This window comes from Leuciscus leuciscus (assembly GCF_965113295.1).
Source record: "Leuciscus leuciscus genome assembly, chromosome: 25".
Lineage (NCBI taxonomy): Eukaryota > Metazoa > Chordata > Actinopteri > Cypriniformes > Leuciscidae > Leuciscus > Leuciscus leuciscus.
In genome coordinates this window covers 4,808,392-4,823,360 of record NC_138724.1, presented here as the reverse complement: position 1 = coordinate 4,823,360, position 14,969 = coordinate 4,808,392, and the positions used below count along the sequence as shown (strand labels likewise).

Sequence of the window (14,969 nt, the reverse complement as noted above, 5' to 3'; positions counted from 1 at the left end):
CTCTCAAGCAGTGTTCACTCTGCTCTCTTATAGTGTAGCTCTTCAACAGTCCTTATGAGCTGCAGGTGTGGCTAATTAGCTGCAAGGCAAGCAGAGTGAGGGAGAGACAGAGCGCATGACAAAAACAACAACATTCAACAAAGTAAAATACAGCTCACAAACACTTTACATAATACGTCCTCAGGACGTAACATTGTTGTCTGTCAAGTTGCAATTCATATATATTATGGCAAAAAAGGAGAGCAAGCAAGCGTTGTGTTGTTCCCTGCCCACGTTATATCACAGGTGGGGACACACACTCCAGAGTAAAAAGCTTTGTGTTGCTTGTTTGGGAGTGGAGCATGCCAACAGTCAGTTCTCGAGGGGGCTGACTGTGAGCATTGCGAGAAGCTGTCCGTGAGGACGCTCCGCTCCCGCCGGTCGTTCTTCGAGGAGGACGGTTCGGTGCGCGCGCCCCGAGGCGCGGGTCCCGCTGCTGCCGAGGCACGGCGTCGACGCGCATCTTGGGGATCGCAAATGGTTCTAACAAACACCTATTGGATCCAGTGCTTTATCTCGGGGAGAAGCACGCTCTGCGGTTTCTCCTCCCCGGGATGAGGCATTCATCCTGCGATTTCCAGTTCCGAGGAATTGGTATCGTTAGTGTTTTTGTTTAAAAAATAAATAAATAAATAAATAAAAGAGAAATAAAGCAGATGTTTATGAGTTTTCAATAAATAAATAAAGTCAGCTCATAACTCTGTTGAATAAAGAGGAGCTTATAATAACATATAATGTGGCGCAATGGATAAGACACATGCCTTTGGTGTGAGAGACCCGGGTTCGAATCCACTGTGAGACACCAATGTGTCCCTGAGCAAGACACTTAACCCCTAGTTGCTCCAGAGGCGTGCGACCTCTGACATATATAGCAATTGTAAGTCGCTTTGGATAAAAGCGTCAGCTAAATGAATATAAATGTAAATAATAGGAGGTTTTATCTAGTGCTGTTGCCAAGTTAAATATTACTGGCCAGCCGAACATATATGAGAGTGAAAATATAAGGAAAACTCTATATTTCAAGCCTCCTCGTCGGGGAGTGCCGTTTTTCCCTAGCTCCACACTGAGGTGTCGAGATCGTGGAATAAACCGGTTTCTATTTATGTGTTTAATCCCTAAACTTTTACTATTGTAATGCTATGGGTATTAAGTATTTTTGTATGACAGTGCCTCGGGTTAAAGAGACGCTTGCGAGCTATCTCTCCCGGGTCGGCGTCATCATAACCCCGACGTTACCCACCAGCCATCATAAAATAATAGATAAATATTATTAGGCAGCACTGGTGGGTAAAGTATATAAGAACATGGATGAATGTGAGGATGTCAGAACTGATGCTATTCGAGAATTGCGTTGCGCAACAGATAAACTATACCGGGGAGGGACGGTTTCGAGAAATCGTTTTCTCCTCGGCGTCCTCTGGGGGGCGACTCTCTGAGGAGGGTCGCAGCGCTGCCAGTTCGGTTGTTTCCTGCTGGTGGCCACGGAGTGATATATATTTATATATATGTATATATATATATATAGTTTTTTCTGATGTAAAGAAAAATAAAGATAATAAAATATGTCTGTTCTTCTGGACGCTCCGCTTTCAAGAGACGAAGAAATAAACTCTTCAGGGGCGTTCCAGAGGTTTCTTCCTCACCGATCTAATGTTCCTGAGACTGCTGGGCGGGAGCAGTCTCAGCCTACTAAGCTCCTCGCAGCATAGAGTGCGGCAAAACAGAGATTCGCCATTCAGGCTCATCCACAATCGGACCTGGGTGGCGGTCGCAGTCTAGCCAGTTAGGGATATGCAAGATCTGAGGACTGTTTTATCTCTAAAATAGCAAAGTATCTTCTGTAAGAAGCCCTGACGCTGAGGCGAGGAGGCCCTCCAAGGAGGGTCGTAGGAACAAAGCTAGTTAGAGGTAGGCAAGATCTGAGGACTGTCGTTATCTCTAATAAAACTTAAATAAGAAGTCCTGACGCTGAGGCTATCAGGCTTCTGAAGGTTCCTCCGGGGCAGGGACGGTTTTGAGAAATCGTTTCTCCTCGGCACCCTCTGGGGTGCGACTCTCTGAGGAGGGTCGCAGCGCTGCCAGTTCGGTTGTTCCCTGCCGGTTCTCCGTTCAGGGCACCGAGGTGTCAGCGTCCCCATACGATCCTCCGAGGAGGGGCGTAGAACGGTCAGTTCGGTTGTTCCCTGCCGGTTCGCCGTTTCAGGGCACCTAAGTGACTGTTCAACCAAATCCAGAGGCCAGTCTCGAGAGACTGGTTCCCTTAGTAGAATTTCTGGCAGCGTGGAAACTACTGCCACATATTTCTCAGTGGGTCCTGCACACTTTAGAAAAGGGTTTCAGAATTCAGTTCGGTTCTCGTCCGCCCAGATTTCTATGGGTCCTCCCCACAGTACTGACACTTCTGCAAAAGGAGCTATAGAAGGGGTTCCTCCTCCCAGCAGACAGTCAGGGTTTTACAGCCGTTACTTCATTGTTCCGAAAGGGGATGAGGGGTTGCGTCCTATTCTAGACCTGCGTCAATTAAACAGCAGGTTTCAGAATCTCAAGTTCAAAGTATGCTTAAGCTAATATGATTGTGTCACAGATTCAGTCCGAGGACTGGTTTGTCACAATAGACTTGAAGGACGCTTACTTATCTTTCCATCCTCATCACAGGAGGTTCCTGAGGTTTGCTTTTGGGGGCAAAGCATACCAGTTTCGGGTTCTTCCATTCGGCCTTTTTATCACCCCGCACCTTTAAAATATGCGTGGATGCAGCTCTGGCTCCTCTGAGACTCCAGGGTATTCACGTATTATACTTTATCGATTATTGGTTGATCCTAGCTCAATCTGAGCAGATGGCAGTTCGGCATCGAGATGTCGTTCTGTCTCATTTAAAGTTGTTAAAGTTAAAGTTAAAGTAATGTTGGGGTTGCGGCTTCGCCGTAACTGGGGTAAAACTAGGCCAGTCACTCACTGTGGAACAGTTTCAGACTGTTGGGGCTCATGGCAGCTGCGTCCAACGTAATTACTTTTGGCCTTCTGTACATGAGACCTCTGCAGTGGTGGCTCAGGACCAAGGGGTTTTCTCCGAGGGGAAATCCATTTCGCACGATCAAGGTCACGCGGCGATGCCTTCGTGCCTTGGTCATGTGGAAGAAACCTTGGTTCCTCACCCAGGGCCCAGTGCTGGGGGCTTCTTGTCGACGCGTAACGCTTTCGACGGATGCTTCCCTCACGGGATGGCGGGCGGTCATGAGTGGCCGCTCGGCGAAAGGTCTTTGGCAGGACCATTAACGTTCTGGCATATAAATCGGCTAGAAATTATGGCGGTATTTCGAGCTCTCAAATACTTCCTTCCAGACCTGAGAGGTCACCATGCGCTTGTCCTTCCGGACAACACACTGATGGTCTTGTATATCAGAGCAGATATCCTGTTGAGGCAGGGGCTGAGGCCTGGGGAATGGAGATTTCACCCCGAGGTGGTGGAGCTCCTTTGGGAGATCTTCGGTCAAGACTCAAGTCTATCTTTCGCATCGTTTATTCAACACATTGCCCTATGTGATTCTCCCTGACGCATCCAGCTCTGCTTGAACTGGATGCAACGTATTAGGTATGGTTGAGGCTACACCTGTACGCATTTCCCGATATTTTTGCTCCCGGGAGTTACTCTCATCCGGAGTTATGGATACTGTGGGCTCGGCCTCTAAGGGGGCCCAGCTCATAGATTCAGGTCTCTCGACTGAGGTCGTGGAGACCATACTCCAGTCTAGAGCTCCCTCCACGAGAAGACTGAATATGCATTGAAATGGAAACTGTTCTCTGCCTGGTGTGGAGAACGCCTTCTGAATCTTGCTATCTGCCCTATGGTACAGTACTTGATTTCTGCAATGAATGTTTCTTTGCTGGGTTATCTCTTAGGAGAGATCCTTATTTCGTCTTCTCCGTGGTACATGAGGCTGAGGCCTGCACGTACTTGGATTTGCACCTGGTATGGTGATAGTCTTTCTTCACCCCCTGCCGGGTTGTATTCCTAGGTCCCTACTAAATTTGCGGGTCATTTGTGCTGCAGGCCTTCTGTCCTCCACCTTTATACCCCAGATCAGGAAGAACTTAATCTGTTATGCCCTGTCCGGGCTTTGGGTGCTTATGTCCACAGAGCTGCCAAAGAAGAAGCTGTGGCGTATATATAAAAGCAATTATTCGTCTGCTTCGGGTTACCTACATGTAAGATAGGTTGCCCTGCATCTAAACAGATAATGAGCAAGTGAGTAGTTGAGGCTATCTCACTTGCTTATGGAGCGGCCGGACAGCCTTCACCTTTGGCTGTCCCGGCCCATTCTACCAGGAGTATGGCTGCCTCTAAGGCTTTATTATCAGGAGTTTCACTCTATGACATCTGTAATGCGGCAGGCTGGTCCTCACCGTATACATTTGTTAGATTTTATGACTTGGTCCTAGGCTCCACTCCAGGGTCTACGGTGCTTGTTCCTAGTGTGCACGTGGTCTTCATACAGAACAGGCATTTGTAATATGGCGTCGTGGGTATAGGGTTCCCACCGCGTCTCGACGCAGCTCGAGTTCCCTTGAAAGGGAACGTCTCAGGTTACGTATGTAACCCTGGTTCCCTGAAAGGGAACGAGACGCTGCGTCGCCCTGCCATACTCCCTGCATGCCTGTGATCGACTTGCTTCGGCTTTTCAGAAGCTGTCGCGGTCTGTTTTCAGCGCTGCTTTATAGCTTCCTGGTCGATGACGTCACCCGCCTATGACGTCTCGTCTTTCCATTGGACTGATTATACACGTGCTTCACGACGCAATCACGCAGGGCGTTCCCACCGCGTCTCGACGCAGCGTCTCGTTCCCTCTCATACGTAACCTGAGAAGTTTTCATGAGCTGTATGCCAAAATCATCAGTATTAAAACAATAAAAGACCTGAAATATTTCAGTTGGTGTGCAATGAATCTAAAATATATGAAAGTTAAATTTTTATCATTACATTATGGAAAATAATGAACTTTATCACAATATGCTAATTTATTGAGAAGGACCTGTATGTATGTATATATATATATATATATATATATATATATATATATATATATATATATATATATACATATATGTGTGTATATATATGTATATATATATATATATATATATATTCTACCAAATTGGTTCACAGTTGGAACCATCTCAATTTTTATTTAATTTTTTTCACAAATTGTGCTTTCAAATTGTATAATATCCAAGGAAAACATGTCTAGTAATTGTGCAGTTAATTCTCATACTTTATTTTCAGTTTTGGAATATGTATCCTCTCCCCAAATTTGTCAATAATAAAACACAATAAAAATTATTTAAAGAAAAGGCTTATATTGACCTTTTAAAATTTGTTTACATCTACCTTGTAAATATATATATATATATTTTATTAAAAAGGTTACAATTACAACAACAATTCAAGTGTAATCTTTCTTTGTAAAAACTAAAGTATACATTTTATCATACATATTTCAAAGTTAAGGATTCATTACTTTGAATATAGACTACATTGACAAAACATACTATATTAGCAAAAATTGGCAAACAAAAGCTTATTTGAGGTGGTAGATATTTTACAGTAAAAATGTGTAATCTATCCAAAACTAATCAACGAAATGTTGTCTTTCATATGTCTGTAACATAGGTCTTTCATTTTTATTATAAGGAATATAAATGTTAATTTGCAGTTTAATACGTTGCTTATACAAATACATTTTATTTCAACATATTTCAGTCGATTTTTACTCATCTCAGTATAGCAATACAGTTTGCTAAAAGCGGATCATTCATTCACACACAGAAACGCAATTCAAATTTAAACCGTCTTTTTGCGAGTTGTGGTAAACAGCGCATCTCTGCCATTCACTCATTCACACAGAAACGCGATTTACTTGAGAATGAAAAAAACTTACTACAGTATTCCATCCGTTGCTCCTCGAAATACCAGCACTTCTGAGTTACATTTTCCATTATTATTATTCCTCACAGCGCTGCGAGACAGTGTAAACAAGTACAATGATCTGAATAAACTTGATGTAATTTCTCGAGCTGATATGGTTCACAGTTTGCATGGATTGCCTCAGTCATTTGCGTTTGAATAGGGCGCGCTCTCTGTGGGCGGGGCAGATTAAAACGTAATGAGCTAAGATGAGAACGACTGAAATCTCTCTCTTTTCATAAAGATTACATAAACAGAGAATATTTTTTTATAATAAAAGAAGAGAATTCAAGCTTCATGCCTGTGTGTCTGTATGCCTGTTTGACTGAGTATTCGCTGAGTTATGGTTCATTTTCGGACGCGTTTCAGAATGGACTACACTGACAGAGAGAAGGCAGAACTCGCATCATGTTTATTTTTCTTTATTTGGCGAAAAGCACAACACTTTGTTTTTATTGTGAGTATACACAAAAATAATACACATTTAACAGGATCAATTGATGTATAACACAAGCACATTTTTTTTTCACTGTTAAGGAATCGCCGCGATAGCCGACCTCAGGGGGTTAAAAGAACCCCAAACCTTTGAACAATAGTGTACACACACACACACACACACGTGTGTGTTTTTTATTTTTATTTTATTTTATTGAAATACAACATATCATGGCTATATGTTGTCTGTGTTGTTGGAAAAGCTTAGTTACAATAGTTGACATGCAATACTATGGAAGGACAGATCACTAACAGACACTGCAATGGATTGTCGTTTTTATGCCTTCTACATAGTTTTAATTATATATTTTAAATTATATTAGAATACAGTTGTAAATGCAACTAAAGCAAGACTAATGTGTTTGTCAAACTAGAAAAAATAGAGAGAGAAAACAAACAGACAAACAATCTTTCCACTTATCTTGTTGTTTTCAACATCTTGTTGCCGACCTGACCGGCAGTCTCAACTGTACCTTTTGGACAATGGCCATCACACTTCTTACATTTCCGAACTCCACCCTCATCCACCTCATAGGTGCCAGGGCTGCATGTTCTCACACATGCCCCATGGTCTGTCACGGCATAGTTACCTGAGAAAAACATCAAACCATCAGTCATTCCAGAGTTGTTAACCACAACCAACCAGCAACACAATCCTAATGCGTCAAATCATTCTGTCATAGTTATCCTGCTTTCTGAGATGTTATTCAGAAACCAGAGTTTGAGTTGCAGGCTCACGATCCACACCAGAGTGATTCTCTTTACCTGGATTGTGTTGTTTAGATTTTAACCCTGAACACCTAAAACATTAATCTCCAGAATGCAAGAATTCAAGACCTAACAGCTTTGAATTTGCATGAAAGATATAATTAGAATCTGATTGTGTGTTTCAAGTGAAAAAAAATTAAAATAAATAAATAGCAGGTTTCGAAGATTCGTGTCTCAGCCTGGCCTTACGTGGGCATTTCTTGATACAAGTTGCCCCAAAGCTGTACTTCCCGTCGGGGTTGAGAGCGAGCTGGTGGGTGTTAGGGTCGTAAAGCATGAGCGGTGGACATGCGTCCTTGCATGTCCCTTCATCCTGGAAGTCCTTACAGGCCTGCAGAAAACAAACAGCATTTCCCATGAGGCAACTAGTCCGAAATCATCTTCATTGCCCTTGAGGTTACATTTACTGCAGCTGTGCACTTCATTGGTAATGAATGTTTCACTGTAACAAATGTTTCCAGCCGCTAGATAACTTCTAAAAGGTTTCTTGTCAAACCTTTTTTTCAAAGGCTTATATGCTATAGTTCAAAAGTTTTTAACAGCAAAAAAGGAATATTTTGATTATTCAGCAAGGATGCTTTTTATCAAAAGTGATAGTAACAAGATTTAAAATGTTACAAAAGATGTGGTTGCACTATATTTTACAGTATGTGTACTATAGTGTACTGGCAGTGTACTTCCCCAAGAAAGTACTGGTAATTTAAGGTAACTACATGGGTTAAGGTTAGGTTTAGGGGAAGGTTCAAGGTTAGAACCTATAGTTAAACCCAGTTATAGTTATTGCTATAAGAAGTACATAGTATGTACATGCGAAACAGGACTGTACCAAAGATTTCTTTAGATTTCTATTTAAAAAAAAATGCTGCTCCTTTAAATATCTATTCATCAAAAATATCACGGTTTCAAAAAAAAAAAAATATATATAGCAGCAGTATAGCAACTGTTTTCAACATTGATAATAACAAGAAATGTTTCTTGAGCAGCAAATCATCATATTTGAATGACTTCTGAAGGATCATGTGACTCTGAAGACTGAAGAAATGATGCCGAAAAGTCAGCTTTGATCACAGGAATAAAATGTATTTTAATATATATTCAAATAGAAAACAGTTATTTTAGTTTTTATTAACACATTCAAGTGGCTGTGAATTTCTCACATGTTGAGTCATACTGCTATTGTTATTCACACTAGTTCAGTTCATAAATACCTAACCTAATTAACTAACTGTATTTACGCTCACATATAGCATACAGTATGTGGTAAATGATAAATGAGCAAACAATGAATGGTTGGGAAATGAATCTAACGTATCTGCACATGTGTTTCTCACCAGGCAGTCGGTTGGTTTGGGTCCAGTGCAGCCAGCAGCACAATGTTCATTGCAGCAGTCCATAGGTGTGAGTCCCTTACACCTGCCCGAGCACTGCTCCGCACAGATCACCTTAGTCACTAGATTCAGAGAGAGAAGAAACTTCAGAGATGCTAACAGACAAGTAGGGGTCAAGTAGTGTTCTTCAGCAGTCATGAAATATAAGTCAAGGATCAACTAAACAAACTAAAGAGGAGCATTTAAAAAAAAAAAAAAAAACTACTCAAAAAAGCAGAAATCCTTACAGAAATCCAAAAACTGTCAATTCACTGTATTTTGTGCATTACTAACCAGTACAGCATGAAACAAGATAACCCAAGTTTAAGATAACCGATAACCATAACCTCTTATTACTGAAAACATCCATAAATGTATCAGTTTTAGCCATATTCTCACAATAATTACAATTACAAAAAAAAAAAAAAAAAAAGTTTCTGACATGAGCTGTAAGTGACCAATCACAACAGACTGGGCCATCTGACCAATCAGAGCAGAGTAGACCAATCACAAGTAGGGTGACCACCTGCTAATAAGCCCAAGGGGGGACAAGGGGTATGTTTCTGAGGGACAATGGGGGACACTGCCTGGCACGGCGGTGCCCCCACCCCACGGGCAGACTCACTGATAGTGGTTTACCCATTTCTAGCACATACCACCTTACATGGTATATTAATAATGCCCTATTCCCCTAAACATGTGTAATTGCTGATGTATGCTCATGAATAGGCCAACCAATGTGTATTTTTTTTCTAAATAAAGATTCATAATATTTTGAACATTCAATGAATTGACAGATGCACTTCCACTTAAGATTTACTATAATTTTATTTATTTTTCATTACAATTTATTCACTTTAAATAAATTATAATATAAAATTATAGGATTAACAGGAATTGTAGTTAAACACCACAGGAACAGTTTTTAAAAAAAGTATTTAAAAAAAAATACGATTGACATCGTAGCCTATTCCCCTCCATGTCCCAAAAAGCCCTCTCGGTATCCCCCTCAACACCTTTCAGCCACAAATATTCATTTTCCCAGTCTTTCTTGTACCCACACCTTCTCTTTATAATTAATGATGGCGGTGCCTCTCAGACTCAGTCTCTTTCTCCATTTTTCGAATTGGAAAGCGCGCATCTAAAAGTTTCTTCCCAGTGTGTCTGGTATGCGCGTGCGTGCGCTGTCATGACAACAACGAAAAAGTTGATGACAACCTAGTTAGCAGTTCAACTGAGGGGTTTGTGTGGCAACAGTAGCGTGCTGAACTGTCAAGTAATGTTCGTTTGGCTGCCTGGGGCTCGAGGATATAGAGCGACCAACCTTTTTTTTAGCAAGCACAGATTATGCGTGACACGGTCTCAATTTGCGGGACGCATGAATTGGGTTTCAAACGCTGTGCGCGCACGCGCTACGCGGGACGGGTGGTCACCCTAATTACAACAGACTGAGCTATCTGACCAATCAGAGGAGAGTAGACCAATCACAACAGACTGAGCTATCTGACCAGTCAGAGCAGAGTAGACCAATCACAGCAGACTGAGCTGTCTGGCCAATCAGAGCAGAGTAGACCAATCACAACAGACTGAGCTATCTGACCAATCAGAGGAGAGTAGACCAATCACAACAGACTGAGCTATCTGACCAGTCAGAGCAGAGTAGACCAATCACAGCAGACTGAGCTGTCTGGCCAATCAGAGGAGAGTAGACCAATCACAGCAGACTGAGCTGTCTGGCCAATCAGAGCAGAGTAGACCGATCACAACAGACTGAGTCAACTGACCAATCAGAGCAGAGTAGGCTATCAGAAAGGCAGTGTTTATAGAGACTGAATCTTCAAATAAACTGTTTTCAGAGCCAAACTTTTGAATAGTAGTGTAAAGTATCTGTGTTCCCAGTCTCTAGCTTTAAAAAGGTTTCTGTGTTTTTGTTGTTGTTGTTGTTGTGTTTTTTTAAACACTTCTACATAGAATGTTTTCACAAATTTACTAAAAAGCCTGAAAGTAGGAAAAACATTCAGATTCAGTTACTCGAGTAGTTTTTAGGACCACTTACTTGTTTGGCAGTTTTGAGGGCCAGGGCCCCAACAGGAACCATTGGGACAGCTCAGGTCACACTTCTCACCTGCGGGAGGTAGAGTAGAACATTCTTAATCAACGTGCAAAATTAATTAGTACCATTTAATATGCGTGTATATTTAAAAAAAAAAAAAAAAAATCTTGAGGGACTTACAGTCTCTAGCCAAGTTTGGTGCCGGCTCTCTGATTGTAGGCTGGGTCTCCATGTTCAGAATATCAGTCCACTGGATGGTCTCCACATTACATAAATAACGGTTACTGGTAAATTTTATTCCACCCTTCAGTATTTCTAGGAGGGAAAATGACAGTGTTTGAACAATGCATTTATGTACTGTATGACGAACTTCACTTAGTGACAGTTGAAATTTAGGTCTATTATTGTTTTCCAAATATAACTTTCAGCACTAGGCATGGAGATTAATGAATGTTATTCCCTCTACAAAACAAATGTGCGAAAGACACACAGGTCAGTTAGAAGCGTTAAAGTTAAAGTGTTATTCTCATTTGGAAGAAAAAAAACACTAGGACAAAGAACACTTTTATATAACCACATACCAGTTAAGCTAGTCAGTGGTAACTGGTTCACGCCTTGTCCGATGCTGTCGCCTTTTCCGATGCTGATGTCGGAGTTTAGTAGGACGACCAAGGCAAATCTGTCATCATAAAGGGAGTGGCCACGAATGATGCGCAGATTCTCAAGGGGAATGCTGGGAGCTGAGTTGAGCCCAATAAGAACATACCCACCAACTTCTTGGATGCTCTAAAAATCAGAAACATTACACATAAAGCTCACTAACATCCATCACTAATACTATATAAAGAGTTGTTATACTGCATAATTCAAATATTGTTGAGGCATCTGTCATGAAATACAAAATATAATAAAACATTGGTATATAGATGACTTACAATAACCAAACAGTAAGATAACAGTAAAATAGCACTGAACGTAGTGTTTGTAAACAGATATATATATATATATACCATACCCTGAGAAAAGACAAGTCGTGTTTTTCAGTCAGATATGCGATTTCCAGGTTTTCCAGAACCACGGTGCAGTTGCTGTACATTTTTACCAGGATCTGATAATGTTCATCCACTGTTCCCAGAAGGGCCAGTTTGATGTTCGTTCCCCGACACACTTAAACACACACAGAGAAAGAAAGAACAATTCAATCCACTGGGGCCTTCATGGAAAAAAGCAGAATAAAACTCAAATTCCAGTAGAAGCAAAAATGCTTTTGGTTTCTTTGTGCAATTTGTTTAAAACCTCCCAACCAAATTATTTTTGAACATATTTTCAAACACATTGGAATCAGTTTTATTCATTCAATAATACAGTAAGACATGGGGTCAGTAAGATATTTTAAATTAAATTAAAATAATTTTATTGAGCAAAGATGCATTAAATTGATCATAAGTGACTTTTATTAGGCTATGTTACAAAATATTTATATTTCAAAATAAATGCTGTTTTTTTTTTTACTTTCTATTTATCAAAGAATTCTTTAGGGACCGTTCGGTATTTATGGAAGGGGCCACCGGAGGAAAATAGGGGAGGGTCTTTTTATTCTTTGTTGAGGGGAGGGTCATCCAACTTTTTTTAGTCTAGGGGGAGGGTCACCCAACTTTTGTGAAAACAGCAACATTTCAAAGTGGCTTGTTTGGTGCATATTTTTTTTACATGTAGCTCCATGTTGCTCTGGCGGTATCAGCCCCCCATCGCTATCAGATGGGTCTGACCCAACAAAAATCCAGTTTGGCGCTGTTTGACAGTGCGCGCGCACTAAAGTACGCGCCGCTCAGAAAAAGTGCATCATGTCAGAACAGAACGCCAATGAAATGTTTACCCGGCAAAGCTTTAAAGCACGAGCAAATAATTAACTTTTGTGATTGCGAATAATAAGTGCAGTGTCCTGTGAGTGTAAATCTACCGCTGCATTAACATGTGGATGTGATGTGAATGTACGTCGAGTTTTACAGTATTGGGACTGAGGCGCCAGAACTGCAGCTGATAGAATGTGCGCTGTAGCGCGATACTACCATATTTTAGTTTCCATTCTTATTTTGTTTCCACAATAATGTTAGTGAGTAAATTTACTGAAATTGCCACCATAACAGTGGAGTGTGATGTGTAAGATGTAGGGCTACCACATCTTTAAATTACTAAGGTAGGAATAAAATACGTAGACCTAGACCAAAAAACTAGTTGAGGATAAATTCGTTAAAATTGGGCAATTCCAGCGTTATATGGACGTGACATTTGCAGTCAAAACTTGAAATAATTCTCAGAAAATGCATTTAATACCAACATATTGAAACGTCTGTTTATATCATACTCCCTTAATAAAGGAGACAAGACATTAGAAAAATATCAGTCTACACATGCGTTTTATATTTAATATGAGGGAAATACACATGTGAGGTGACAAAAAATCTTTAACTTTTAGGTGGCAAAATATTCTTTAGTAGTTCTATGAGTTGCACTGCGCAAACCAAAAGTAATATACCCACCGGATGAAGAAGGGTCGGCCTCCACAGAACATAAAATATTATTTTTATTTTATTTTTCGTGTTCGCTTTTATAAGGAAAAAAAACAATGTTATGGACGTGACAGTTCTCCGTTACGGACATGACTGCTCTGAGAGCGACTTTAAAACTTTCACAGAGACCTCAAACAGAAAGCACAAAGCCTTTCATTAAAGTGAATTTCGTTTTTTTTATTAATTGTATCTTAATTTTAATCAATGTTTCATCATCCAAATGGCCTGGATTTAATAAATAAGAATTAAATATAGAAAATAGATAATCATGATGACACAGAGGCGCCGGCGAGTGAACTGGAGCTCGTCTCATAAATGAACCGAAACTCAGCGTATGGTATAGCCTACTTGCCTCACAGACCTGAGAAATATATAGAAAGCTTGAAATGTCTACTTTCAAACAGAACAATTCAAATGGCACTTTAGTCCCGCTCAAAAGTTTCAGAAGATGCTGGGTCTCATGGCTTCAGCATCTTCAGTGCTTCAGCTGGGTCTGCTTCGCATGCACCGCTGCAGTACTGGTTGAAAGTGCACGTACCGCGCCGAGCGTGGACCTCCGGTCTCTTGCGCCTCAAGGTCGATCAGAAATGCATCTCAGCTCTGAAACCTTGGACAGCGACCAATTGGTACCGGTCAGGTGTAAACCTTGGGACTTCCTCGAGTGTGAAGGTAGTGTCTACCGACGCCTCAACCTCGGGATGGGGAGCGCTGCTCGAGGGCAGACCGTTCTTCGGCCAGTGGTCAGAACGGAAAAAGCTTCTACACATAAACTGCCTGGAAATGATGGCAGTCGACAACGCGCTGAGGCGCTTTTGTCCCCAGATAAAAGGACACCACGTCTTGGTCCGTTCGGACAACATGTCGGTGGTGGCTCATATAAAATCACCAAGGAGGTATCAGATCCAGAACCCTTCACAGGCTGACGGAACGCCTCCTGGTCTGGGCTCAGCACAATCTGCGCTCGCTGAGAGCAGCGCATGTGCCCGGCCACCTGAATGTGGGACCAGACAGACTGTCCAGGAACAATCTTCCGGCAGGAGAATGGTCTTTACACCCACAGACAGTCAAACTGCTATGGGAAACATTCGGCAGAGTGAAAATAGATTTGCGTCTCAAGAGAATGCTCACTGTCAGGAGTTTTTCTCCAAGAGCAGGGATGCGCTGGCCCACGTCTGGCCCCGCTGCCCACCCTATGCGTTTCCCCCTGTCATGCTCCTACCCCAGGTGTTAGAGCGAATCAGGGAAAATGGATGCTCAGTGCTACTTGTGGCCCCATTATGGACGAACCAAGCCTTGTTTCCAGTCCTGATGCAGCTGATGAGTACCGCCCCGTGGCCGATACCGGTGAGGAGGGATCTCCTCTCGCAGGCCAACGGCTCGATCTGGCATCCTCGCACGGAGCTTTGGTCCCTACATGTGTGGGCCATCAACGGGTACCCATTAACCTCCCAGCGGGAGTGTTAAACACGATCACGCAGGCTAGAGCCCCATCTACTAGACGGCTCTATTCCTCAAAATGGTCTGTGTTCACTAGCTGGTGTACAGGTCGTGGTACTTCACCCTCAGACTGTGGGATGTCGGAGGTTCTTTTCTTTCTACAAGAGCTTCTGGATAAGGGCAGAGCCCCATCCACGCTCAAAGTTTATGTGGCGGCCATAGCAGCGTTCGCTGAACCAACGCTTGGTCAGTCACTAGGTAGGAACGATCTGGTCATT

General features: G+C 41.9%; 1 protein-coding gene and 1 long non-coding RNA gene across 2 annotated transcripts in view; one reads left to right on the top strand and one right to left on the bottom strand.

The window, feature by feature from the left end:
* Window positions 1-4,905: 4,905 nt before the first annotated feature.
* On the top strand, window positions 4,906-6,916 carry LOC309490168. Its single transcript, XR_014202617.1, has 2 exons — window positions 4,906-5,071; window positions 6,261-6,916. It is a non-coding gene; the product is annotated as an uncharacterized lncRNA (long non-coding RNA).
* Window positions 6,408-14,969, bottom strand: part of LOC309490167 (epidermal growth factor receptor-like) — a 49,283-nt gene continuing 40,721 nt past the window's right edge. The window contains exons 9-15 of the mRNA XM_082159178.1: window positions 11,700-11,851; window positions 11,266-11,470; window positions 10,865-10,999; window positions 10,688-10,756; window positions 8,596-8,714; window positions 7,454-7,595; window positions 6,408-7,086 (exon numbers count right to left, since the gene is read on the bottom strand). Of these exons, the coding sequence (XP_082015304.1) occupies window positions 6,914-7,086; window positions 7,454-7,595; window positions 8,596-8,714; window positions 10,688-10,756; window positions 10,865-10,999; window positions 11,266-11,470; window positions 11,700-11,851 (995 nt within the window). The 3' untranslated portion in view covers window positions 6,408-6,913. The remainder of the gene's footprint in view (window positions 7,087-7,453; window positions 7,596-8,595; window positions 8,715-10,687; window positions 10,757-10,864; window positions 11,000-11,265; window positions 11,471-11,699; window positions 11,852-14,969) is intronic.